Source organism: Syngnathus floridae, chromosome 4 (genome assembly GCF_059516105.1).
Source record: "Syngnathus floridae isolate MCC-2025c chromosome 4, RoL_Sflo_1.0, whole genome shotgun sequence".
Taxonomy (NCBI): Eukaryota; Metazoa; Chordata; class Actinopteri; order Syngnathiformes; family Syngnathidae; genus Syngnathus; species Syngnathus floridae.
In genome coordinates, this window is record NC_142416.1 from 21,110,133 (window position 1) to 21,135,103 (window position 24,971).

Consider the following 24,971-nt stretch of genomic DNA (forward strand, 5'->3'; position numbering starts at 1 on the left):
ACAGAAGAAGACGAAGCTACCAAGAAGCGGCGCCCGCCTCGGGCTCCATCTTGCGGCGGTCTAGTGAGTCGTCGTGGTTTGCAACTTGACACGCATCATGTGGAAGCAGCCCATGGGCGCGAGCTCCAACTGGAATCCAAACGCCACGGAAGAGCATTTGTTGAAGAGAAGTCTATTCCAAACGGAGTGGTGAACATTTCGCTTTATTTCGAAATCACGTTAAGGTGTAGGAGCACACGCTCTTCTTACGGCGTAAGATGACATGCTAGCTAGCTAGTGAGCGGAGCGGAGCGGAGCGCCAAGTTACTAGCCATGGATCCGCTGGACATGGTGGAGGATGAAGTGGCCTTGGAGGGACTGGACGGCATCACTATCCCTGCTTTGTGGATACGACTCGGGGATAGGAAGCCCGAGTTCCCACTCCAGCTGGACGACGGCACCAAGGAGCTCGTCTGGAGGTCGCTGGTGGCCAACAGCGACCTGACGTTCTACCTGCTGCCCGCCGAGAGGACCGATGTGGTGCTGAACGACAGGTGCGTGCGTGCGTGCGGGCTGTGCCTTCACTGGGCTACGCTAAGATAAGCTCAGCTAAGCTAAGCTAAGCTAAGCTAACGTTTTGCTCATACCGAATCTGTCATAAAGGTCCACCAAAGAGATGTTTCAAATCGAAACAACTCTTGAGTTTCCCATCCCACTGGGGTCCAACTCACTTTCCCAGCTTTCGTCTTCTTACACTCACGGAAGGATTCTTGCTTTATCCTCTGCAGCTCCGGTTTCAAGTCAAGCCTACGCGGCGTAGTCTAGTCGACAAAGTGCTAACGAGATGTATGTCAGGTTCAAGATGTCCCACGAGGAGAACGGCGTTGAAGACGGCCAAGACGTGTACCCGCTGTGCATCATCCACAACAACAAGGACGGCTTCCAGGGCTCGTGCGCCACCTTCCATCAAAGGACCGACGTCACGGCGCGCCTGCGTTCTCCGTCACCCATCGGCCTGGAAGAGGTTTTGAAAAGGTAGCTAGCGAGCGAGCGAGCGAGCGAGCGCGACTGTCCTGTCAGCTTGTCGTGGCTCCGAGGCGTCACTCGTGGCTCGCCCCGCCGCAGGTACGGCAGGAAGCTGGTGGCGGTGGCGTCGCAGCGGCGCCGTTTTCGCGCGCTCATCGGCAGCGAGAGCGACCCCGACATCAAACTGATGGACGAGTCCTACTGCATGCTGGAGCGAGTGGGACGGGCACGATGGCAGGGGGAGCTGCAGAGTGACCTGCACAAGTCCTCTTTCAAGTAGGCAGTTCGTTGGTTCCTATGTTCAAACAGGACGAATGCGCGTCAAAGCCATTTCTTCTTTGTGGGGGGAGCGTATGCACAAATCCAGCTGGTGCAAATGCCACGTGCCGTCTTTGTCAGGGTGGACTCGCGCAAGTTGTTCTACATCAGGAAGCCTCTGGTCCGCCATCGCCTGGTGTGCCCCCAGGCCTGCACCAAACGCCTCAAGTCGGGACAGTGGCAAAGCTCCATCCTCCTCTTGCTCAATCGCTTCCACGTCGTCAGGTCTGCTTCGCTCGCATCCGCTCGAACGACGCACTGACTCGAGGACATCGAAACGAAAGCAAAAAACCCCCAACAACTGCTCTGTGGCGTCCATTTCAGGAGGTCCAAGTACGATATGCTTATGGAGTACGTGTCCAACTTACTCCAGAAGATGCCGCAGCAGCTGGCTGCTTTGGTCACCATCCGAGAGCACCTGGTGGGGCGGGCGGGCCGGCGGGCGGGCGGCCACTTTGTTTGGATGTGATGTTTTCAACATTAACGCTCCCAAATGCCGTAGGAGCTGCCGGAGGTGATATGCAAGCATGTCTTTCGCTACATGCGAGATGCCAATCTGGTGGAATACTGTAGCCTGCCTCTGGAGGACTTGGACCAAGAAAGAAAACCCGTGCGCACCAGAAAAGGTCACATGAAATGAAACAAAAAGAGAATGGAAGCAAGCCGTTGCAAGTATGATGAAAGCGTCCTTTTGAGATTGAATTTGAAAAAGAATGTTTTCAGGCAACAAAGTCAAAGTGCGCTGCCTGAAGCTCATCAAGCCGTACGCGGGCAAGGCGGTGAGCGGCGCCGACGAGTGGAAGGCGGACGACGACGATGACGACGACGAGGGCGACAAGAGGCGAGCGCTGCCCCCCGTGGGCCGGATCATGGAGACGGACTTCTTGTCGCAGGCGTACAAGCTGGGTGTGTTGGCGAGCGCGTTGCCGCTGGCCGCCGCTGGCCGCCACCGTCTGATTTTGTCGCTTGACCACGCAGTCGTATCGAGCGGCACCAAGGGAATCCCTCAGTCGGGCATCGCGTCCAGGATGAACATCGGCAAGCTGGAGGCTCGCATGGTCTGGAGGAAGTTGGAGAGAGACGGTGTGGTTAAGGTAAGACACTTGGAAAGGAGGGGCCTCTCTCTCTCTCTCTCTGTCTCTCTCTCCCCCCCCTCTCCCTCTCCCTCTCTCCCCCTCTCCCTCCCTCCCTTTGTCCGTCCGTCCGTCTAGCAGCCTTGCACTTGCACTTTGAAGAAGCTCAATAAGTCAAGCGCGTGGACCTTTGGGGAAAGGAGTTCCCGTTTCCTCACGTCGCAATCCTTTCACCTTGCAGGGCTTCATGGTGGACGAAGGCCGCCAGAGGGTCACAAAGTTCATCGGCCACAGGTACACTCGCCGGCGGCCGCAAATGCCGGAGCTCGCCGCCGCTCCGCTTCCGCTACGTTTGTCCTCCTCCTCGCTAGGAGCGTGTGCGGCAGTGACGACCTGCGGCTCCTCTCCAAAGAGAAGCAACGCAAAGCAAAGCTTTTCCACTCCTCGGCCCCGCCCCGTTCGGCCGCCGGCAAGCGACGATGCAAAACTCCCAAGAAGAGCAGAGCGGCCGGCGAACGGGCGGAAGAGGAAGGCCGTGACGCCGCTTTGGATTTGCCCGTCGGGACCGAAGCCACAGCAAAGCCCGCGGAGAAGTCCGAGCGGGCCGTCGCGGAAGCCGCTCGGACCCCAGAGGTGCCGGACGCGGAGCCCGTCAGCGCCTCAGGTCAGGGCGGGGCAACAATAAAGCTGACTTTGACTTTGAAGTGGCGTCTCGGCCGTTGGGGCTACCCACCAGTGATTGATTTCTTTCTCTCCTTCCTTCCTTTCCTCTTCGTTCTTTCTTCCTGCATCCTTCCAGAGGAAGCTTCAGTCGAGGAGAAAGAGGAGGAAGAAGGAGCTTTGCCTCCACGCCAGGAGGAGGAGGAGGAGGAGGAGGGGACGCCATCAAAGGACGTGGAACTGGTGGATCCCAGTGACCAGCAGCTGGTCTGTCTCCTTTTTTTCTTCCTCTCCAATGGCGAGCGACGCCGAAGCTAACCGCCAAACGTCTGTAACCCAGTTCGCCAAGCGCAACCGCAGGTCCACCGAAACCTACCGCATGCTCCGGAGGAAGAACCTCATCATCGAGGCCGTGCACAAGCTCAAAGTCATCGACGGCCTTTACCCGTGGGTCCCCGATGCCGCCGGTCGCCGTTTTAGCCCGCAACCGTGACCGCCGTCCGTCCGTCTCCTCTCCCTCTCTCGCCAGCCTGCAGAAGCTGATCAACGACGAAGAGAAGCTGCAGGGTCTCTCGGCCAAGTGCTGCAAGAAGACCACGGCGCGTCTCGTCCAGACGCTGTGCAGAGAAGGACTGCTCAAGACGTTCACCACCACCGTCATCCAGGACAGCATCAGCAGGAAGGTGGCTGGCCCAGGCACCAGCAACAGCGCCCGCGCTAACATGCCGTCTATAACGTCTGCGTCCTTCCAGCTCGACCTGTACGTGCATCCGTCCGTCCAGCCCGACGACGAGCTGGTGAGAGCGAGCATCGATCAGGCCCGCTTCAAAATCACCAGCTCCGTCCTTCCTGCCGCATGGTAAGAGCGAGTGAGCGAGCGAGCGAGTGAGTGAGCGAGCGAGCGAGCGCTGCCCAAGTGGTGTCTGCCTGCCTGCCGGCCGGCCCGCCCGCCCGCCGCGCGCTTCTCACGTGCTCCGTGGTTGCAGCCGGCAGGCGCCGGGGGGCAAAGAGCGGCCCCCCAAAGCCCAAACGCAGGAGACTAGTAAGAGTTTCAGGAGCTTTGCCGAGATCAAGGAGGAACACTCGCCGGGGGACAAAGTGTTCAAGCCCACGCTAGGTGAGTGGATTGATTGATTGATTGATTGATTGATTGATTGAACATTTATAAAATGGACCAGAATGCTGAGCCGCTGGCACAACTTTGCTTTGTTCCCGCATCAGTTCGAGGACTGGGCAAGGCTCTGGGCTTCCAGCCCAAGATGCAACGCCTGCGTGTTTTGCACTCCTTCCTCTGGTACGTCATCTACGACCACCCCCTGGGGCCCAGACCCCCCTGGATGGCCGGCCCTCCGGGCGCTCCCGAGGTCGTCGTCCAAGAGCCGCCGGAAAAAATCGACGAGCGCCTCGTCACCCTCAAGGACCTGGACGCCGCCTTGTCCGAGGACGAGGCGGTGACGGAAATTCCCAGTCACGCCAGTTGTGAAATCAAAGGTGAGAGACCATTGTCCGTCTCTCTGTTGTTGTGGTCCGAGCCGTCAGCCTTTGCTCATCAGTTTACAGCGAGGAGGATTCGTGGAAGAGGTTCGTCCCGCCCGTTCGCAGGCACTGCGATCGGGGCAGCGGCTGGGTGATCGTGGGGGACCTGCTGCTCTGCCTGCCGCTCTCCATCTACGTCCAGCTCATCCAGATCAACTACCAGGTGAGCAAACAAAGTCTCATCCCAAGCAAAGCGCCGCAAAGCGCCGCAAAGCGCCGCAAAGCGCCGCAAAGCGACGCAAAGCGACGCAAAGCGACGCAAAGCGACGCAAAGCGACGTGCGTCCACATGCGTGTCCGTTCCGTGGCGGGTGGGCAGGTGGACGGCCTGGAGGAGTACTTGAACGACCCGGTCAAGCAACACCATCTGATTCAGCAGCTGCCCCTAGCCATGAGGAAAAAGCTCTTTTTCAGACGGTCAGCGAAGCCCGCCCGTGGCGCCCAGCGTAGCCCCGTGCCGAGTCCGATTGTGCTCTCTAACCCTCCCAGGAAATACGTCTACGTCTTCTTTGAGAACCTCCAGCGCTTGGTCTGCATGGGCCTGCTGCACTTGGCTCCCGTGGAGAAGCTGAAGGAGAAAGACATGGTGAGCGTGGGGAGAGGAGACCTTTGTCGCCCGGCCCGGCCCGGCCCGGCCCGGCTCCTAACGGGCCAAATGTCGCGGGCAGCTCTTTTGCTACCTGAAGCGCCGCGCCGCCATCGTGGACACCATGAACGCCGAGCCGCACTACTGGCTGGCGAAGGAGCCCGCCGACAAACCCTTTGACCGACGGCGCTACACTTTCAGCAGCGGCGACGACGTGGACACGTACTGGTTTGACCTCATGAGCATCTGCCTCAACACGCCTCTGGGTGCGTGCCGCCGCACACGGCGCCACCTCGCGGGATGCCCGGCGTGGCAATTGCTTTTTGCCCTTCCTTTTCAGGCTTGATTCGGCCCAAGCGCCGCACCGCTGACGATGAGGCGGCGCCGTCCTTTGTGAACGATCGAACCCTCTTTCTGGGATTGGCTTCCTTGCTCAAGTAGGTTCCGTGCACGGCCGCTTCGTTCTCTCGAGTTTCAAAGGCTCGAGCCAAAACGCGGGTACGTAGTTCAGGACAGGTCCGAAGAGATCATAGGAGCGTGAAAAGGAGAAAATGAAAAGTGCGTTTGAAAAGAGGCAGTTGTTTTGGGAGGAAAAAGGACAAGTCATTGGCAAAAGCCATTTGAAGAGCCGTTGTCCCAAATGTACAGGGGCAGCAACACGGTGTGCGACGACGGCACCACGCCCGGCGACGGCAGAGGCGCCGCCGGGCTGGCCTCCGAGTTCTTTGCTCATCTCAAGCGCAACTGGCTGTGGACCAACAGCCTGCTGTCCTGTAACAAAAGGGTACGTCTGCTCGCCCGGAGGGAGGGAGGGGAGAGGGGGAAGGGAGGAGGGAGGGAGGGAAGGAGGGAGGGAGGGAGGGAGGGAGGGAGGGAGGGAGGGAGGGAGGGAGGGAAGGAGGGAGGGAGGGAGGGAGGGAGGGAGGGAGGGAGGGAGGGAGGGAGGGGACGGCCATTGCTAAGCCGCTTTTTGCCTTGGCGTGCCTTTGCAGCGCCCCGCCGGATCCGACAACAGCAAATTGCGTCTGATGAGCCTGCTGAGTAAAGAAGCGCTGCGGGCGGCGCTGAGAGCCGGTGAGTGAGTTGGCCGTCGCCGGACCTGTCCAGGCAACCAACCACCTCCCTCCCTCCCCCCCTCCCCCCCTCCCTCCGGCTCCTCCTTTCCACAGGAGCGTCTTCGCCTCGCTTCCTGACCGCCAAGAAGTCGGCGGTGACGCAAGAAACCGTGGAGGTGAGGAGCTTTACGACTCGAACCGCCCGCTCTGGTGGTAACAAAATGCCTTTCAAATATTTGAGGGAGGGGCAGATGTTTTCCAAGCAAGCCACATCGGGGAAAGCCTTTGTCACTTCCGGAGGTCACTCGCGTCTTTGCCCGCAGGTGGCCGTCGAGCCGTCGTCCAGGAACCGGGAGGTGGTCGGAGGCAAGGGCCGCAAGAGGAAGAGACCCAAAAAGGAAGTTGTCAAAATTCCTCGCAAGAAGAAGAAAGGTGTGTGCGGTTCATCTGCTGAGCTGAATGTGCGGACAGGACAAGAAAAATCCTCAGCACAAAGGGGAAATCAACAAATCTGTTGTTTGCTTGCTCGCTGGCTTGCTCAGTAGAGCCCAAGAAGCGCATCCCCGCTCACGACGAGGCCGACCACCGCGCGCTGAAAAAGATGACCAGGCGGCGAGTCATCTGGGCGGTGCAGGAGGACTCTCTGCTCATGCTCTGCGCCGTGGCCTCGCATCTGCTCAACAGCAAAGTAGGCACCATGTGGCTTTTGCTCTTTGTGGCTTTTGCCCCTCATCTCCTGCCTGCCTGCCTGCCGGCCGGCCGGCCTTTCAGTTGCGGAGGACCTTTGTGGCCCACTGCTTGGTGCGCGACCTCCTCCAGGGCGAGTTTCAGATCTCCGAGGACAAGACCTCGCTCGCCGTCGGGCGGCGCACTCGCTACATCCTCAAGAACCCGCAGACCTTCCTGAACTACAGGTTCCGACGAGCCTTCCGTCCTTCTGAAGAACGACCAAAAATACCAGCTCAATTGATTGGATCCAATTCTGCTTATTTTGTTGGACAGGATCTGCCTGGCTGAAATCTATCAGGACAAAGACCTGCTGAAGCAGCTGCAGGACAACAAGCCCGCCGATCCCAATAACGCCGAGGTACCGACACCTGGGCCCGTCCTTCGCCGATTGGCCCCAACGGCCCCTTTGTCACCGTCCTCAGGACTGCGCCAAAGCCTTCGCCCAGTACGTGGAGCTCCTCCGACAAAAGTTCAGCTCGGTCCTCAGCGCCGACGACGCCCGACTGCCCGAAAGCAAAAGCCAAGTCTTCTCGTTGTGAGTGAGGAAAGCCCAAGGATGCGCGGCAAGCAGGAACCTGTCCTTTTCCTTCTTTTTCTTTTTCGCCCCTCAGGTCCAAAGTGTGCACAATAGCCACGGACAAGCAGGTTCCCTGCAGGGACACCCTGACCTGGTAGGCGTCCCGGGACGTCTTTCCCTCCCTCCTTCAGTCCGCTGACGGACGGCAAACAAGCTTGCTTCTGCTACTCTTGCAGCACCAAGGACATCCAGACCTTAGTGCTGTTCAACCTGATCCAGAGCACACTGGCCATGACCAACCATCAGATGAAGGAGTCCAGGTCCTTTCAGGTGCTCCTGCAATGTGCTGAAAAGGCCTCTTGACAAGCGTCATTTTTGCCGTGGCTTGCGCTTGGCCCGCTAATGCTGTCTGTCTCCCGTCTGTCTCTCTGTCTCCCGTCTGTCTGTCTGCGTGCGTGCGCGCGCGTGTCTGTCTGGCCGGCCGGCCGGCTGTCAGACGTTCCACGTTTACAGCCGCTACCCGCAGGAGCTTCTGTGCCAGGTGTTTGTTCAGTGCCGTAAACGTCACATGGTCAACCGTCGGCGCGTGTGCCACACGGTGGGACCCAAGAAGAACCGAGCGCTGCCCATCCTGCCCATGTCCTTCCAGCTCTCGCAGTCCTACTTCAGGTATCCTTTTCAACAAGTACGACCAAAAGGTTCTCAGGCTGTGGTCCACAACTGCTGCTGTTTTTCCCCGGCAGGTTGTTTTCCTGGCGTTTTCCTCACACCTTGTGCAGCGACTCCTTCCGCTTCCTCAAGACCTTAGCGGACAACGGCACGGGCGACGACGGGCCGCCCGTCTCCTTCCGTCTGGAGAGGAAAAACCGCACAGCGACCGAGGGCGAGGAAGAGCCGGAAGGAGAGCCGCTCCCGGGCCACGGTCCCGAAGGTTCCCCCACCACGCGCTTCTCTCTGGACTCTCCCGGAGGAGCGTGCGTGGTGTCGCTCGCCCTCATGACTTTGGGACTCCTGTCCGTGCACGTGTCTGTCCCCAACAAGATGGTTGTGGTGGACAGCGACCTGGTGGACAATGACTTTAAAAGGTTTGGCCGCAGCCCGAGCACACGTGCCGTGCCGTGACGTGCCGTGCCGCGACGCGACGCGAGAGCTAGCTCGGAACGTGATCGCCTCCGGCCGCTTTTGCTTCGTGTGACTCTCAGCACGGCGTCTTTGGAGGACGAAGACGACGAGGACGAAGTGGCCGGCGGCGTGGCGCGCGAGGGCCAGAAGAAGTTGCGGGTCAGCGCTTACCGGGCTTCGCACACCAAGTACCTGTTGATGAAAGGCTTTTTCGTTCCCGGCATCGGTACGTTCACGGAAAGGAGAACGAGAATGAAAGTCGCTGTCACTAACCAACGCGTGGCTTGGCAGTGCAACTCCGCAACCTGAACACGAGCGACAACATCGTGGTGGAGTCGTGCGTGGTCAGGATGCGGCTCCGACAAACGCCCCTCGGCGCCTTGCTGAGCCACCACGGCGCCTCTTTGGACTTGTCCCGATGGGGCCCGTCCCTGCTGCCGTCCGTCCTCACCCGCTGCGTCGGCGAGGGGGCGCCCGCTCCGGCCCGGCGTGCCGACTACTCCCCGGAGGACTGGCGAGCCCGCGCCCAGCTGAGCCGGCGCCTGGACGCGGCGGGAGAAATCGGCGTGGACCAGGCCGACCTGCTCCGGGAGCTCGCTCACCTCCCGAGCCTGGAGCGCTACCTGGAGGTAAGTCCCCCGGCGTCGTCCGCCCTCTCGGCACGTCCGGCACGCTTGAGTATTTTGCTTTGGGCCTTTTCTGGCAGGATTTGCAGGAGGAAGGTCAGGCGGTCAGGGTGGGCGCTTACGGCTTTCGCTGGGTGCTCGGCCGCCACGCCGCGCCCTGGATCCTTACCATCCAGCCCAGAAACTGGCCCCACGCGCAGGCCGCCCCCGGCGACGATCCCTTCCTTCACGAGAGGCCAGGTGAGACGGAAGGGGAGCCGCCGGCCAAAAAGATGGCCGCGGATGAGGAGAGAGGCCAGAAGCAGCAGGAGGCAAAGCCGCGAGCCCAGGACTCTGCGGATGAGGAGCGGTGCCGCCGCCGCGGCGCCGACGAAGACAAGAAAGAGGGAGAAGCCGCTTTGCCGCAACAGGTCGACGACCTTGACGGCGGGTAAGTGAGTTTCCCTCTTTTGGAACGAGAATGCAATTGCACTTTGAGTATTCTCCTTTGAGAATGGAAGCTAAAAGTAGTCCAAGAGTTCAAATCTTGGCTTGGGGCCAATTGCCTCCCGAGTGTGCCTTTGTGAAGCCAATGATGACGTGGCGCCGTTCCAACCTCTGACGTCTTTTCTGCGCGGGCTGGCAAAGCGGCGAGAGCGTGAGCTTCGCCTGCCGCCCGTGGCGCCTGGTGGACGGCACGCTGAACCGTCAGGTGTGCAAAGGCATGCTGGAGGCCGTCCTCTTCCACATCATGTCCCGTCCCGGCATCACTCGCCAAAGGCTGCTGTCCTACTACGAGGCGGTCCTGCAGCCCGTGGTGGCGCTGGAGCTGCTCCAGGTGAAAGGCTTTTTCCTTTCGCCCGGCGCTCGCTGGCTCGCTGGCTCGCTGGTCTCGGCCCAGCTCGCCGCTCACGCCGCCTTCCTTCTCTCCCGCAGTCGCTGGTGGAGCTGGGCTGCGTGGTCAAGCGCACGCTGGTCAAGAGAGGCAAGCCGGCGCTGTTCGGGCCGGTGACGACGGAGAGGCAAGAATGCATTTTTTACGAGCCCACCGTCGACTGCGTCCTCAGACTGGCTCGGGTGCTGCCCGATGAACACCACTGGAACTATTGTAAGAAGCAGCCTTGACGGGCCCGGCCGGGCCAATGGCCTTCTTTGGGTTGCCGTTGGATTTACAGTCAGTCAAATTCAAGAAGGCTTCAAACTCCCGGTCCTCGGCCTTGCCTTTTGCGCAGAAAATAACAATTCATTCCCAAACAAATGCAAGTCTGTACTTAGAATTGAGCTATTTTTCTCTTTAAAAAAAAAAAAAACAATTTCATGAACATTGGGGCAAAAACAAAATCTCATTTACTACTTACTCATTTTTTTTCTTTGCTCGGCTACCAAAATTCCCATGTGAATGAAATGTTTTTGGTCAAAAAGTACCAAACAGCTTTTCTTTTTCTTTGCTCGCTTTTATTCACACCAAATGGTGACATTTTCAAGCCATCTTTTCAATAAATTACAAACTGGCACGGAGGTTTATTTTTGTCCGCTGGCTACCCGAATGCAAACAACTATTGTCTATCGCATCTCGGTCCAAATGTTTTCCATCAAAAGCACTTGTGGTCGGTTCGAGAGTCGACAAAAACAAAACAATTGCAGCAGCTTGACAAAAAAAAAAAAAAGCTCTCAGAGAAAGACACCTGCTGGCTGGCTGGCTGGCTGGCTGCTATTCAACTTGCAACTTGAATCAATGAAAACAACTTCCTCCGTTATGTCAATGAGACGTGTTTGGAGTTCCCTCCCGGCTGGCCTGCGGACAGCGGACGTTGGGGAAGCCGTGGTCGGAGCGTCCGCCGGAGCGTCCGCCTGAGCGTCCGCCTGAGCGTCCGCTCGGCTCCGCTTCCGAAAGGCGTCTCCACCCGAGCGGCGTCCGTCATTCATTGTCGGACAGCACCAGCTCCTTGACCTGCGGCGTCAAATGGTCCAAGCGGGCCCGGTCATCGCCCTCCAAGGGGGCCTGTTCCGGGTCGTCGCGCGCTCGTCCTTGACTCCGGCTCGTCAGCTGCTTCACCACCAGGCTCTGATAGAGGGTGAGCAGGGCGTGCTTCTCCGGGGGGATGCGGCCCGCCAGGACCTGGACGATTTGAGGCACGCAGCGGCCCGGAGCGTGCAGGATGCAGTGCGTGCTGTCCTGGAAGAGCAGCGCGCCCGTGAGGTGGAGGACCAGAGCGGGGTCCCGGGCCTCCTTCAGCTGCTCGGCCAGAGTGCGGCGATGCAGCAGGAAAGCCGCTCGCTCTTTTTTCTTGTCGGCCTTCTTGAGCAGGAAGCCGCACGCCTCCGCCGAGCTCTCCAAGTTGTCCAGAAAGTGGGCCGTGCTTTTGGCGCTCAGGCTGTTGTGCAGCTTCATCAGGGGCGCTTTGGTCTCGTCCGACACTTTGGACAAAATCTTGGCGCGGAGCTCGGCGCTCATGGCGGCGGGCTCCTCCACGGACATCATCAGGTCGGCGGCCAGGAAGTTGACCAGGATGTTGGCGGCGCGGCTGCCCACGCTTTTGAGCACGTGCTTGGCGACCACCGCCTGGGTTTCGTCGGAGAACAACTTGGCGCCTTTGTCAAAGAGCCTGATGTTGTTGTACAGGTTGGTGAGCTCCTCCTGCAGATCCTTGACCGACTTCCTGTTGGCGCCCGGCGGCAGCGGGCAGGCGCTGGACGCCGCCAACTGCCGCAGCGCTTCCCGGTAGCGTTTGCTCAAAGGCCGCACCAATTGCTCGGCCAGCTCGGGCAAGATTTCTTGCGGAAAGTCGCCGCTGCCGCTCAGGCGCTCCTCCAGCGCCGCTTCGATTTGCTCCGGCGTCATGAAGGGGGCCTCCTCCTGCTTCTTGGCAGGAGCTGGGCTTTCTTCCTCGTCTTCCTCTCGCTTGCCTTTCTTCTTGCTTTTCCGGGTTCGGATCTCTCTGGCGTTGCCCCCTCCGCCCGCTTTGGCCGGCTCCGCCGCGCCTTTCCCCTTGCGCTCCACCTCCCGCTTGTCCTTCTTGCACGCTCCGCTGGCGTTGTCCGCAACGGCGGCTCGCTTCACATCCTCTTCGGTGATCAGCAGGACGGGGTTCCTCTTGATCTCCTTCTGGGCCCGCTCTTGGACGGAGCGGTCGAAGAGAGCGAGGCACTCGCCGATCCATTTTTGGCTGACCACGACCGTGCCCGCCAGGAGCACGGCGGCCGTTTGCACGTCGGCGTTCCTCATGGCCTGCTCGATGGCGGCCGCCGCGTCCTCGTCCGACAGGCAGCTGGGCAGGACGCCTCGCATGTCGCTCCACGAGGCCGAGTTGACGGCTTCCTCGGCCTCCGCCTCCACCTGCTCCACCAGAGCCTGGCTCACGCAGGCCGCGCCCAGAAAGAGGAGCTTGCGGTCCTTGAAGCGCTTCTTGATGTGGCCGACGGGCTCGGGGATGCCCAGACGGGTCAACGAATCAAACTCCAAGTAGCCGTTCTGTTGGAGGAAAGCGTCCACCCAACCATTCTGCGTTTTGGAGTACATTTCGGGGATGTAGACGGCGTTGTCCTGCCGCCCTCCGACAACGGTTCCTCTCAGGCGTCCGCTGGTCAAGAGCTCCTCCAGGACGCCGTTCAGGAGATGCTCCTGGAGCCCAAAGGCGCCGAGCAAGCCGCTGACGGGCGTCGGCCGGGTGATGGCGCTGAACAGCCCTCTTATCTTGGCCGTGTGGCGGGCCACGTAGGCGGGCGTGAAGATGACGCCCCGACTGTACTGATCCAATTCCCCTTGGATGACCTTCCCGATGCGCTTGGCGAGCTCGTCGTGAAGGAAATCCCCCGGGAGGTCGTAGCTCTTGCAAAGCTCCGAAATGCCGACCAAGCCCGCTTCTTGGAGTCGATCGTTGACTTCCTCGGCCACGCGGTTCAGGTAGGTGTCATCGATAAGTTGTCCGAGCACAAGCTGGACACTTCTGTCGGACTTGGCAATGTCACTCGCTCTATTTTCCACGTCGACCCAATTGACGTTGATCAGCTGCTGGAGGTCCAAAATGTTCACCCGGCCTCCATGGCGGTAAAGTTCCTCTCGGATTTCTCGGCTGATCTGCGCCGGGGTGACGTACTCTTTTCCGTCGATCGTGTGCACCACCTCCACTTTCTTGTCCTGGATAAGTCTCGCAATGATTTCAATGCAATCCCTCTCCGACAACCTTAGCGCAGTATCGGCGAACTGAGCTCTCTGGAAATCAGCTGCGAGACGTCGAATTTCTTCCCATTCCCCGCTTGCCATGATTACGCTTGCCTGCCTTAGCGCCGCTCGTTCACTCGCAAAGAGAAAAAGGAGACAAGTACACGTCACCGTGGGGCAGAGGGAAGCAACGGATGCTGATTCGCGGAGCGAGATCTAACCCTGTGATGGGGGCAAAACAAAAGACGGTTGACCCCAAAAAACACATCCACCGCGCAAATAGTTACATTCATCTCCTTGGCCACGCGTGAACCACATGGACGAGCGCGCGCGCGCACACGTCCGCTGGTGTCAAGAGCGGACCATGAAGAGCTGAACTGAAAGCGTCCGTCTTCTCCCAAATGTCGACAGGCGGAAACGTGATCTAGCGATACGGTGCAGAGGCGCTGCCGATCATGGCGCGCATTCAAGAAAAGCATTTATTGCTCTCGCATCTATAACAATTACTTGCCTAGTCTGACGCTTTTCAACCATCTAAAACGTTGAATCCGCTTCCTATATTACTTCTTTTTCCTCAAGAAAACGATGTCAAAACGTTGTGGAAGAGAACGTGAACGTAAAACGCGAAGGTCTGCCCAATCGGTACACGGTGACGAACCAGCGAGCACTCGTAGGCCCAAACCGGAAATGAAACGCGTGCATCCTCTCATCGTCATGTGCTCGCTACTCTTTAGACGACCGTCCTTTCCGTTCGACGCCATTTTGATGAAACAGCGACGAGAGTGGCCGCAACTGTTGCCGTGTTTCGCCGCCGTGTGTTTTTGTGAGGACATTTTCTTTTTATCTTTTCCGTTTTTACCATTTTTTTGTGTTTTTGTTTTCGTGCCGAGGAGGTGAAGAAGGACAGCCCGATGGACCCGGAGAGCGTTTCGGGGCGAATGGAGGCCTCCCGGTAGCCATAGCTTGTTAGCTCGGCGCCATTGTTTTTCTCCGCTAGGCTTTCTCTGCGTGTACTATAAGTTGTCATCTCAGCTAAGGGGCGTTGTTAGCGTCGACCTAAATCCCGTGGACTCGTTCTGTGGACTCTTTTATGGACATGGACTGTTTTATGAAGAACTGAGGGTGGGGGACCCCCGTCCCCAACCAAGCACTGGCCGGACTGCGCTTAGCTGCAACATTAGCTGCTAACGTAGCGGCCTTCCCTTGCGTTCCTCTCCTGCCGCGGACGGACTGCTGGTGGCGGACGTGAGCGCCGTCCAGAACGTCGCTCTCTCGGTAGAAGCGAGCTCGGACAATTTTGAGGCCTCTTTGCTTGGATTTTTGGGCCGTTGCTTGCGTATATCGCCTTGGTTTTGGACTCGAGAGGACTTGACTGAAAGGCACATGGCGCCGTCGCTTGGCGCGCCGACCTTTTATCCCTTGCGTTGGGATTAATCGAGGACTCTGCGTCATTGACTAGCCCTCCAGGTTTTTTTTTTTTTTTTTCCTTCTTCATTTTTTGGGCCGGTGAAGCCCATTTTGCCGCATTAAAAAGTTTCCAGGTTTGCCTTCCTGTGATCTGAGTGTTGACGCTGTTTATTTTTTTGTTTGGTTGGTTTGGTCATCCGAAGCCCGTGTCTCCCTCCATCCCTCCCTCCATCCATCCATTATCCCCGATCCTAAACCTCCTTTCTCCCCTAACCCTTGTTGTGATAAAAGAAACGTGTGGCAAAAATGTCGTGTGTTCACTACAAGTTCTCCTCCAAACTGGACTACAACACGGTCACGTTCGACGGGCTGCACATCACCCTAAATGAGCTGAAGCGGCAGATCATGTCCAGGGAGCGCCTCAAGGCCACAGACTGCGACCTGCAGATCACCAACGCGCAGACGCGAGAAGGTAAGCGAGCGAGCGAGCCAGCGCCCAGCCCACGTCACTTGCATTGTGCTCACTTGATATTCACACGTTTGAAGGTAGTTCCAACAGATGAGTCGGTGGTTTCGTCACAGTAGGAAATTGTCCATTTTGGCACCCATGCGGTTATAAAAATGTCTTTGTTTTCCTTGCATCCATTTTTTCCTTCCATCTGCCTTTTTTACGACCGTAGAATACACGGACGACGAAGCCCACATCCCCAAGCATTCGTCGGTGATTGTCCGCAGAACGCCGATCGGCGGCGTCAAACCCGCTGGCAGGACGTTCATAGTGTAAGTGTCTCCTTTTGGTTGTTTTGATCGCTCCACGTGATGCTAATCAAGGCCGTGGTAACTTAGCGATGCCTCATACGTTGTCTCCCCAGAGATCGTTCTGACACGTCTGCGGCGGGATCGTCAAGACCCGTATGTAACCAAACCAACCCGAAAAAAAGCAAACACACCCCAAAAGCAACACTCACTGATCCCCTTGCCTCTCCCGCCTGCCTTCCTGATGACCTTGTGTCACTTGCACCGTGCCGTGTGCATTTTGTGTCCATGTGCTGTGCTGTGCTGTGCTGGGTGGGGAGGGTTAGGGTTAGCCGATGTACGCTAAAGCGCTTGAATTGTTTATTGTTTACAACTTGGAGCATCACTTTTCGAATGTTGTACTGTCTTTGCTAGCTTCAAAGTGCGGGTGCACTTCTCTGACCTGTGTTTCACATTGAAATGGATTTTGTCGCCCGCTTCCGTTCGGGCAAACCTTTGTGTCACATCATGTTAATGCCACATGATAACCGTATTGTGTTTTCTGTGAAAATATGAAGCCGGCAAGGCGTGGGAGCCGTTGAACGTCTTTAATGACTCATTGCTGACTGGCTGAACTGGGCATGCGGAATCTTCACCGATTCTTTTGATAGAATTTTTTTTTTTTTTTCTGCAGCTTGGAAAAGTTGACCATGCCGCACATGGAATCCACTCTTTGAATGTCACTCGGGCACATTTGTCAGCTGTTTTCTCATGTACAAGATGGCTCTCTGCCTTGTTTCATGGACTGCGCACACACACACACACACACACACACACACACACATCCCGCTCACTCGCCCGCCCTCCCTCCCTCCCTCCCTCCCTCCCTCCCTCCCTCTCTTTCCAGGCTTGCCATCTTTTCAGACTAGTGTAGGGAGCTAAACCGTAGTTTCCTTCCCCCCCCCCCGGGCTGCGTGGTTGCTGGCGTGGTTGTCCTGTAAGCTGCAGAAGCCTGTCAATAAAGGTTTTCAAGTGACTTGTCAGAGTCGCTTTTGCACCACATTCCCTGTGTGTTCCCTCCGCAGATGCCCAGTCCCGGCTTCGGGCGGGCGGGCGGGCGGCAGGTTCCTTTTTGTTTCTCTTTGAAAGTAGTCTTGCGCATGGAAATTGCCCCTTTTGCGTGCTGGCGTTAGACAACGCTAAGGCTAGCGTGAGCGTTCAAACGTTGCCAACGCTGAAAGCAGCGGTCCTTGTGGCGATGGCGGCGCATCTCATTTTGCCTCGTGTTCTGCGTCGAGTCGTACGCCGGCGGACGACCTTTTGAAACGCTCCGTTACGAATTGTGCACGCCCATGTCAAGTTGTCGTTCGGAACATCGGGAGAGCAAAAAAATCCAAGGGATGCCGTGAAGCTTAACGAGGGTCGATTTGATTTAGTACCTGCCGCGAGATTTCCCTTTTGTGGCTCTAGGAATGGGTCCGCTTGCAACGTTGAGGGAGCGGCCACAACGCGAGCTCGTCTTGTAACACCTTGAATGTCTTGTATTCTGATTCTCCCGCAGACCGACTCGTCACCGTCTATGTCGCTCGCGCAGCTCACCAAGGTATTGTCGCCCGCTTCTTGGGCGCCACTCTTTGCCATAAGGCTTTGGCCCGCTGATAACGTACGTGCACGTGGCTTGCCCCCTTTTATCTTTTGCTTGTTGTCGTCGTAGACGGCCAACCTGGTTGACGCCAACGCATCCGAGGAGGACAAGATTAAAGCCATGATGACGCAGTCCAACCACGAATACGACCCGATTCAGTGAGCATTCTGGCCCGCTTGCGGTGCACGTGCAGATGGCCCGCTTGCTTTGAACGTGGCCATTCTTCTCCCCCTTTGCCGTAGTTACTCCAAGAAGGCCGTCGGACCTCCGCCGGCTCACTACCTCTGTTTCCGTTGTGGAAAGACGGGTCACTATATTCGGCAGTGCCCCTTGCTCCTGGTAACGGCCGCGCGTCGACTTCAGTAGACGTTTAGTGTGCTGGAGGTGACGGCATTTCTTTTTTTGGGGGGGGTCAGGTTCAGGATAAGAGCATGGAGGGTCCCAAGCAGGTGCGAACCAGCAAGGGGATTCCCCAGAGCTTCATGGTGAAGGCCGAGCCCGGCGCCAAAGGAGCCATGCTGACCAGCACGGGCGAATACGCCATACCGGCCATCGACGCGTACGCCCCGCCGCCTCCGGTCGCCCCGAGCGGCCTCGAGTCTCCGCTGCGTTTGCTGGCCCTTGATGGCAAAATGTGCCTTTGAACGCAGGGAGGCGTACGCGCAGGGCAAGAAGGAGCGTCCGCCGTTCGTCGCGCACGAGCGCTCGTCCTCCGAGGACGATTCGGACCCCATCCCGGACGAGCTGCTGTGTCCCATCTGCAATGATCTGATGACGGACGCCGTGGTCATCCCTTGCTGCGGGAACAGCTACTGTGACGAATGTGAGGCGCCCGCCATGGGCCAAATTGAGAGCCAGCCATTGGGTGAGATTGGACTCCAAAGCCCGTCGGTTGTTTTGTTTGCGCCCAGGTATCCGCACCACCTTGCTGGACTCTGACGAGCACGTCTGCTTCACGTGCAAACAATCGGACGTTTCGCCCGACAACCTCATTGCCAACAAGTTCCTTCGACAGGTCACCTTTGCTCAGCTTAAAGCGGGACGCCCTACGTCCGTACGTCCGTCCGTCCTTTTGCGCGTGGAGTAAATGGCCTGCTTTTGCCGCGTAGGCGGTGAACAACTTCAAGAACGAGACGGGCTACACCAAACGCGGGCGCAAGCAAATCCAGCCCTCGGCCCCTCCTCCCCCGCGTCCTCACCTCCTCAACAGGCCTCTCCCGTCCAGGCAGCGGGACCCTCTGATCGCCAACATCTCCCACCCGCCGCCGCCGCACGCGAGCGCGACAGCCCCTCGGCCTCAGACGCCGCTGCTTCCCGCCCCTACGCCTTCGCCGCCTCCCCGAGCCGACGTGAGCGAGGAAAGGAAAGCCGCCTCGCCGGTTGGGCCGCCCGTCGCGGGCCGCGCTTCTCCTCGAGTCTCTGGGAGCCAGGACGAGCCGCCGCCGCCAGGGTGAGTTCTCAACAGAGCGGGCGCCGAAAGCAAGCAAGCAACGCACGCGCTCAATTGCTCTGCTTTTGTAGCGAGGCAGAGCCGCCGCCGCCGCTGCCGTCCCTGCCTCTCGTGAAGCCCAGCCTGACCAAAAGCACAGAGAGCAGGTCACAGGTAGGTCGGTCGGTCGGTCGGTCGGTCGGTCGGTCGGTCTGTCTGTCTGTCTGTCTGTCTGTCTGTCTGTCTGTCTGTCTGTCTGTCTGTCTGTCTGTCTGTCTGTCTGTCTGTCTGTCTGTCTGTCTGTCTGTCTGTCTGTCTGTCTGTCTGTCTGTCTGTCTGTCTGTCTGTCTGTCTGTCTGTCTGTCTGTCTGTCTGTCTGTCTGTCTGTCTGTCTGTCTGTCTGTCTGTCTGTCTGTCTGTCTGTCTGTCTGTCTGTCTGTCTGTCTGTCTGTCTGTCTGGCAGGCAGGCAGTTGTTTTTGTGATGGCTGGATGGATGAATGAATGAATAAAGTCCAGCCTAAAGAAAGGGCTTGCTTTTTGTCTCTCATCTTTTGACTAGGCTTACAACTTGCCTCTCCTGGGTGCGGCGCCGTCCTCCAGGCCACCTTCTCATCTTTCAGGTAACTGGGCCCTTTTCTTGTCATTCTGGCCAAAGGCTAGGATGGCTCACTTTGTGTTGTCTTTAGGCCCACATTCCCGCCCCCAGCAGGCTCACAGGGACCGAGGCGGAAGACACTGGGAAAGGTGAGCACAAAACCATTGAGTCTTGCTGGGAATTGAGAAGAGACGGGAAATGGATGTCCATTTTCAGATTGCCATCTTTATGATTGTTTTGGAAATCATTTGGTACCTTTTGTAGGTCGTACAGAAGCAGAGGCGAGCCCCCGTCGGGCCACCTCCCGACGGCCCAACTCCCTCTGGCGGCCCCGCCCCTCTACGTGTCGCCCTCCCTGTACCCGCCCCCGCCGCAGCCCTACCCGCCTCTGTACTCGGCCGCTCCCGGCCTCCTCCCGCCGCCGCCGCCCATGGGCTACCAGCCTCAGCCCATGTACGGGCCGCCGGGGGTCAACCCTCCCTGGGGAGCCCCCGGCGGCCAGCCCCCTCTGCTCCCCCTGCCCTCTGCTCTCACTCAGCCACCCCTCTCCAAAGAAGATTTCTACAGACAGCGCCACCACCGACAAGACAAGTGAGTACACCGGCCGGCCGGCCGGCCGGGCCGCAAAAAACGTCCTCAATTTGAAACGCTGGCTCCCCTTGTGTTTAACAAATGGAACTTTTTCGTTTGGCAGCATTACGTCCAAGCTGGATGAGTTCACAAAGGACTTCCACAAAGAGCTGATGAAGTACCGAAACGCACCAAAGAGGCAGAGACCTTCGTATTCCAGGTGAGTGAGCTAGCTGCTTTTGCCATTGCTGCTACAGCCTTGGCTGGCGCTGATCTCTCTCTCTCTCTCTCTCTCTCTCTCTCTCTCTCTCTCTCTCTCTCTCTCTCTCTCTCGCCCAGGTCCCGATCGTACAGTCGCTCTCCGTTCAGCCGCTCTTACACTCGCTCTCGCTCCAGGTCCAGATCGAGGTCTTACTCGTACACGCCGAGCCGATCCCGCTCGCGTTCGCGCTCCCACGGCCGAGCGTATCCCCGCTCGCCTTACTCCCGACGCAACGGACGCAGCTACGGACGCTCTCGTTCCAGATCCAGGTCTCGCTCCAGGTCCTACGGGTTCCGGCGCTCCGGTTCGCCGCCCTCGTTCCGCACCGCTGCTTGGGAGGGAGCGGAAGGTGCGCCGCCCTTTCGCTCCAGGTCTCACTCGCGCTCTCCGGGCGCTTTCCGCAACCGCAGCCCCGCTGGTCGAAAAGCACCGCCGCGGGGCGATTTGGCGGCGGCGGCAGCGGCGGCGCCGCCTTATGAGCTGAAGCCTCTCAGCCCCGGCACTCACGAACACTGGGAGCGGGATAGCTACCGGCAGTGGGAGCGCGAGTACCGAGAATGGTACAACAAATATTATAAAGATTACGAGAACCAACACCAGCCCATCTATCACAGGGGCCGCAGTAGCAGGGAAAGGGATCGGGATCGAGAAAGGGATAGGGAAAGGGAGCGCGATAGGGTGCGGGAAAGGGAGCGAGTGCGAGTGTCCCCGCTCCATCGGGAGTACTCCCCTCAAGGCGGCAGAACCAGAAGAGGTCGAGATGACAAAGTTGCGCCCGCTCACAATCCGCCGTCCGCGTCGTCAACGACAAAGAGCGGCGGCGGCGGCAAGCTCCTCAAGACCAAGAAAGTCAAAAAGAGGAAAGCCGGAGAGGACGGCGAGCAATCGCACAATTCTGTGGACAGGGGTGACGCCACGCCTGTCAGAGATGAACCCATGGATGACATCCTGTCACCAAACAAGACGCCCCCCGTCTCTTCCAGGCCCGTGTCGTCCACGGCCGGCTCCAAGGCTCCGACCGGCTCCAAGAGCGCCGCCGCCGCGGCTCCCTCCAAGCCCTCACTCAAGTCAGCGGCCAAGAGCGACAAGGCCAAGAAGGACAAGGGGGCTCAGAAGATAAAGACCAAAGCCAAGACGGATGCTTCCAAAGTCAAAAGCGACAAAGTCAAGAAGAAGACCAGCGATTGTGTGATGAGCAAAAAGAAAGAGGCCTCATCGGCAACACCGGCTGCTCCCGCCGCCGCTCCTGCTGCTCCTGCTGCTCCTGCCGCTCCTGCCGCAGCCCCAAAAACATCAAAGACCACCAAAGCCAAACCCGAAGAGTCCCACAACTCCAGCGTGCTGCCTAAAAAGGAAAAGTCCAAAGTTGTTTCTGTACGACCGCCGCTCTTAAAGACACCCCCACTCTTCTCCCAAGGCCTGCCTCTGCCGCATCCGGCTCTCCACCCTAACGACAACCGAGGGCGAAGAGACCCCCCCTCGCACGGCGGTGGCGGGCTCATCCCCCTGCCTCACCAAGGCCTCCCCTACCTCCACCGCCCTCCCCCACGCTTGGGTGAGGAGGGCCGCTCCTTACTCGGGTCTCCGCCTGGAAAACTCCGCAGACTGGATGGAGCCGGGATCGGAGCGGAGGTCTTCTCGCACCCGCACGACACTCATCAGTCGGGACTACAGAGGTTCTCGCACCCGGCCGACAGACCCGGGCTTCTTCCCGTGCTGGTGGGCCGTGAGATTGTCTGGGCGGACAAAGACCGAGGCGCCATCAGGCCTCTCATGGACTTGCCGGTGGGTCACATGGCCCGAGAAGCGGCGGCGGCAGCACCGTCGCCGCTGCGGTTTGTTTCAGCCCGCCGTGCGGATTGGCATCTGAGCGCTGTGTTTGTTTTCCAGGTCAAGCCGGTGACCCAGAGAAGCGTCCCTCTCAACCTTGGAAAAAAAGACAATCCCGCCGTCTCAGACAGACCGTCGGCGGGCACCGAGAAGACCGCCGCGGACCCGGATGCCGAGAAACCTGCCGAAGGACCGGACGTAAAGGAGCGCCTGTCGTCTTCTGACGGGGCGCTCTCCAGAGAAAAAGCTGGCGGCGACAAGCCCTCGCTCTCCGACAAAGACTCTGATCGGAGCTCGGGAGTCGACAGAGAGCGGGACAGTAACAGCAGAATGGACAGAGAGCGGGAGAGAGGTTCTGAACGAGGGCGGGAAAAAGGCTCGCGGTCGGAACGAGAGCGGGAAAAAGCCACGGCGTCGGACAGAGATCAGGAGAAAGCTTCGGGCTCCGACAGGGATCGGGAAAAAGCCTCGGGCTCCGACAGGGACCGGGAAAAAGCCTCGGGCTCCGACAGAGATCGGGAACGGGGTTCCGACAGAGACAGAGAGCGGGAAAAGGCTTCGGATCGAGAGCGGGAAAAGGCCTCCGACAGAGATCGGGCTAAGGCTTTCGACCGAGACCGAGAAAAGGCTTCTGACCGGGATCGCGCCAAGGCGGCCAGTTCAGACCGGGATCGCGCCAAGGCGTCCAGTTCAGACCGGGATCGCGCCAAGGCGTCCAGTTCAGACCGGGATCGCGCCAAGGCGGCCAGTTCAGACCGGGATCGCGCCAAGGCGGCCAGTTCAGACCGGGATCGCGCCAAGGCGGCAAGTTCAGACCGTTCGGACCGAGATCGCGCAAAAGCCTCGGACAGGGATAGAGAGAAGGCCTCCAGTTCTGATAGGGATCGAGAAAAAGCGTCGGGATCTGACCGAGATCGGATTCTGGCTTCAGAGAAAGACCGCGACAAAGCTTCGGGGTCCAGCTCAAAGAAGGTGTCCGCCGTGAAGGAGGGCGGTGAAAAGTCGCAGAAGACGGAGCGCAAAAACTCCGCAAGTGCCGGCGGAAGCGCTGGCGGAAGAGCCGTCTGCTTGGACAAAATGACCATCGCGGAGAAATCGGCCATCGGCAAGAAGCAGGGTCACGACCAAGACAAGACCGCCCCTTCCTCCGCCGACAAAGCTGCCAGATCGGACCGGTGCGTATAGCAAAGGCGCCTGCGCTTGCTTTTTCAAACGCCCTTTGACCCTTGGCCCTCGGTATTGGCCTTCCCAGGAGTGCTTCCAAGGAGAGGACGGCCAAGAGCACCGCTGCTGCCACCGCCGCCACCGCCGGGAGAAAAGCAGATGCCGCTCCCAAAGATGGTGAGTCTGGATGGATGCTTTTTAATTTGGTTTTTTACTTGGTTGGCTGATGTGAATTGATTGTCTGGCGCCTTCGCAGGGAAAGAGGGAGAGCTCAAAACGGTGAGGACCAAGCCCAGGATCAGTCGCAAGGTCTTATCCACTAGTCAGCCTGCCAGGTGAGCGAGCGCTCCATGCCTTCGACAGTATTTTTCAAAGGGTTGACTGAATTTCCTTCCTTGTTCCTCCTCACAGGTCCACTCAGGAGCCCAAGCTGGACTCTGGGCAAAAAGAGGGCGAGAAGAAGAGCGCCTCTGTGGCAACTTTGGAGCAGGTGACGCCGGCTGGCCCCCAAAGCGCCGGGGAGCAGCAGCTCCTGGTTCAGGCGCCTCCTCGCTCCAAGTGGGAGCGAGAGGACGACGAGGAGGAGGAAGAGGGACGGGCGGCGCCAACGCTAGTGGCTCCTCAAGTCACCCCCAAAGAGGCGTCGCCCGTTCCCCACAAGACGGAGATGCTCCAAACTGATAAGAAGGTCGCGCTCAAGGAGGAGAAGAAGAGGACGCCCAAGGACGAGAGCAAAGGCGGCAAAGTCAAGTCCGCCCGAGAGGAGAGGGAGAGGAAGGTGGCGGCGGCGGCGGCAGCGGCGGGCCAAAGGACACCCAAAGCCGAGGGAAGGGAGGCCAAGGAGGAGAAGAACCCCAGCGGCCCGGAGCCCAAGAGGCAGCGGCTGTGTTCGGACCTGGCCCGCGAGACGGACGAGGCCGCCTTCGTGCCTGACTACAGCGAGGGCGACGACGCCTCCGACAGCAGCCCCTCCGGCGACCGCAGCGACTCGCCCTCCTCCTCCGCCGCCGGTGGCGGCGACAAGAAGAAGAAAAAGAAACACAAGAAGCACAAAAAGCACAAGAAGCACAAGAAGCACAAAGTGGCTGACAAGGACAAGGAGGGCGGCGAGCACAAGCAGAAACACAAGAAGAAGAAACACAAGAAGAGTAAAGACAAGGACGCGGAGGAAGGCCACGCCGAGCAGGAGCGGCCCAAGAGCCCCGCCGGAACCGACAGCGTCAAAGCGTGACACGGCCGCCTGCCGCTTCGAATGCGAAAGCAAAAACGAGGACACCGAGGAAGCCAAGGCAAAAAACAACAACAAAAAAGCAGCCGACGACCTCCAAACTTGAGTGCTGCAGCTCCAAAAGAGGAAGGAGGACATACAACAAAGCTGCTGTGGCAGAGGGGAGAGAGAGAGAGAGAGAGAGAGAGCCCAAAGGCTGGACGCACGCCGCTGGGTAAATCCCTTTGATCAGGGACACAAGCTTTCAGCGCACGCATGGCAGGCAGCAGCCATGCTGCCATGCTGCCCTGCTGCCCTGCCCTGGCCGTAAAGACGCACTTTGACGGCTTCTCGGACGTTTCAGGACAAGGTCCAAATTCATGCGGCCACTCTGCAATGTATCTCAGCGGGGTTCCTTCCGCGTTGGCGTTCCCGTCGTGTTTTGGTTGCGTTGCACTTAAAACACCAGACTGTTCGTAGGCTCCGGAAGGAGAAGAACTCTTCCATCCACCACTTCTTGTGCAATCAGGCTACACTGGATGCCCCCCCCAAAAAAAACACGTTTAGTGGCGTTGAGGCGTGTGTCATTGGTTTTTCCAGTCTGATTTTCACTCGACGGAAATTGAGAATTCTTACTGATGACTTGTTGCAGTTTGTTGATTTTGTTTTGTTTTTTATTAAAAGGTGTCGCCCCTGGAAAGCCCTTGTTCTTGTTTTGATTTAACATTCAATGTAAACGTAATAAACCCGATGCAAAAG

General features: G+C 58.6%; 3 protein-coding genes across 6 annotated transcripts; 2 read left to right on the forward strand and 1 right to left on the reverse strand.

Moving 5' to 3' along the window:
• The first annotated feature begins 32 nt into the window (after positions 1-32).
• gtf3c1 (general transcription factor IIIC subunit 1) lies at positions 33-10,719 on the forward strand. Of its 3 annotated transcripts, none has more exons than XM_088373210.1 (38): positions 33-533; positions 835-1,014; positions 1,105-1,281; positions 1,405-1,548; positions 1,648-1,744; positions 1,826-1,949; positions 2,047-2,229; positions 2,302-2,417; positions 2,638-2,690; positions 2,768-3,060; positions 3,196-3,323; positions 3,397-3,503; positions 3,586-3,739; positions 3,809-3,915; positions 4,043-4,173; positions 4,278-4,547; positions 4,610-4,755; positions 4,911-5,008; positions 5,081-5,177; positions 5,260-5,443; positions 5,518-5,614; positions 5,826-5,961; positions 6,170-6,251; positions 6,347-6,408; positions 6,556-6,664; positions 6,778-6,920; positions 7,004-7,146; positions 7,235-7,319; positions 7,384-7,496; positions 7,573-7,632; positions 7,715-7,808; positions 7,975-8,147; positions 8,222-8,563; positions 8,681-8,826; positions 8,892-9,229; positions 9,307-9,656; positions 9,854-10,043; positions 10,142-10,719. In XM_088373210.1, the coding sequence occupies exons 1-38, from the start codon at positions 313-315 to the stop codon at positions 10,328-10,330; spliced, it is 5,862 nt and encodes a 1,953-aa protein (XP_088229336.1). In that variant the 5' UTR covers positions 33-312; the 3' UTR covers positions 10,331-10,719. The 3 variants fall into 3 exon arrangements, with proteins under 3 accessions (XP_088229336.1, XP_088229333.1, XP_088229335.1); XM_088373209.1 differs by having other exon boundaries at positions 34-533; positions 6,775-6,920; XM_088373207.1 differs by having other exon boundaries at positions 2,047-2,417.
• ufl1 (UFM1-specific ligase 1) lies at positions 10,640-14,044 on the reverse strand. The gene has a single exon (XM_088373226.1). The coding sequence runs from the start codon at positions 13,467-13,469 to the stop codon at positions 11,124-11,126; it is 2,346 nt and encodes a 781-aa protein (XP_088229352.1). The 5' UTR covers positions 13,470-14,044; the 3' UTR covers positions 10,640-11,123.
• Positions 14,025-24,912, forward strand: LOC148399969 (uncharacterized). 2 transcript variants are annotated; one of them, XM_088373212.1, is made up of 20 exons: positions 14,029-15,246; positions 15,455-15,554; positions 15,647-15,686; positions 17,071-17,112; positions 17,224-17,312; positions 17,397-17,493; positions 17,571-17,713; positions 17,805-17,977; positions 18,066-18,169; positions 18,264-18,604; positions 18,676-18,757; positions 19,144-19,204; positions 19,271-19,328; positions 19,444-19,770; positions 19,874-19,969; positions 20,089-21,796; positions 21,902-23,016; positions 23,094-23,182; positions 23,262-23,340; positions 23,417-24,912. In XM_088373212.1, exons 1-20 carry the CDS (start codon positions 15,081-15,083, stop codon positions 24,234-24,236), a joined length of 5,730 nt encoding a protein of 1,909 aa, XP_088229338.1. In that variant the 5' UTR covers positions 14,029-15,080; the 3' UTR covers positions 24,237-24,912. The 2 variants fall into 2 exon arrangements, with proteins under 2 accessions (XP_088229337.1, XP_088229338.1); XM_088373211.1 differs by having other exon boundaries at positions 14,025-15,246; positions 19,144-19,328.
• The last annotated feature ends 59 nt before the right edge of the window (positions 24,913-24,971 follow it).

What these genes read in the sequence shown, in the direction of transcription:
- gtf3c1 (XM_088373207.1), top strand. Translation starts at nt 313, where the DNA reads ATGGATCCGCTGGACATGGTGGAGGATGAAGTGGCCTTGGAGGGACTG. An exon ending in ATCCCAGTGACCAGCAGCTG is followed by an intron (nt 3,324 to 3,396) that starts GTCTGTCTCCTT and finishes TCTGTAACCCAG; the next exon opens with TTCGCCAAGCGCAACCGCAG. An exon ending in CTCTCGCAGTCCTACTTCAG is followed by an intron (nt 8,148 to 8,221) that starts GTATCCTTTTCA and finishes TTTCCCCGGCAG; the next exon opens with GTTGTTTTCCTGGCGTTTTC.
- ufl1 (XM_088373226.1), bottom strand. Translation starts at nt 13,469, where the DNA reads ATGGCAAGCGGGGAATGGGAAGAAATTCGACGTCTCGCAGCTGATTTC.
- LOC148399969 (XM_088373211.1), top strand. Translation starts at nt 15,081, where the DNA reads ATGTCGTGTGTTCACTACAAGTTCTCCTCCAAACTGGACTACAACACG. An exon ending in GAACAGCTACTGTGACGAAT is followed by an intron (nt 17,978 to 18,065) that starts GTGAGGCGCCCG and finishes GTTTGCGCCCAG; the next exon opens with GTATCCGCACCACCTTGCTG. An exon ending in CAGAGACCTTCGTATTCCAG is followed by an intron (nt 19,970 to 20,088) that starts GTGAGTGAGCTA and finishes TCTCTCGCCCAG; the next exon opens with GTCCCGATCGTACAGTCGCT.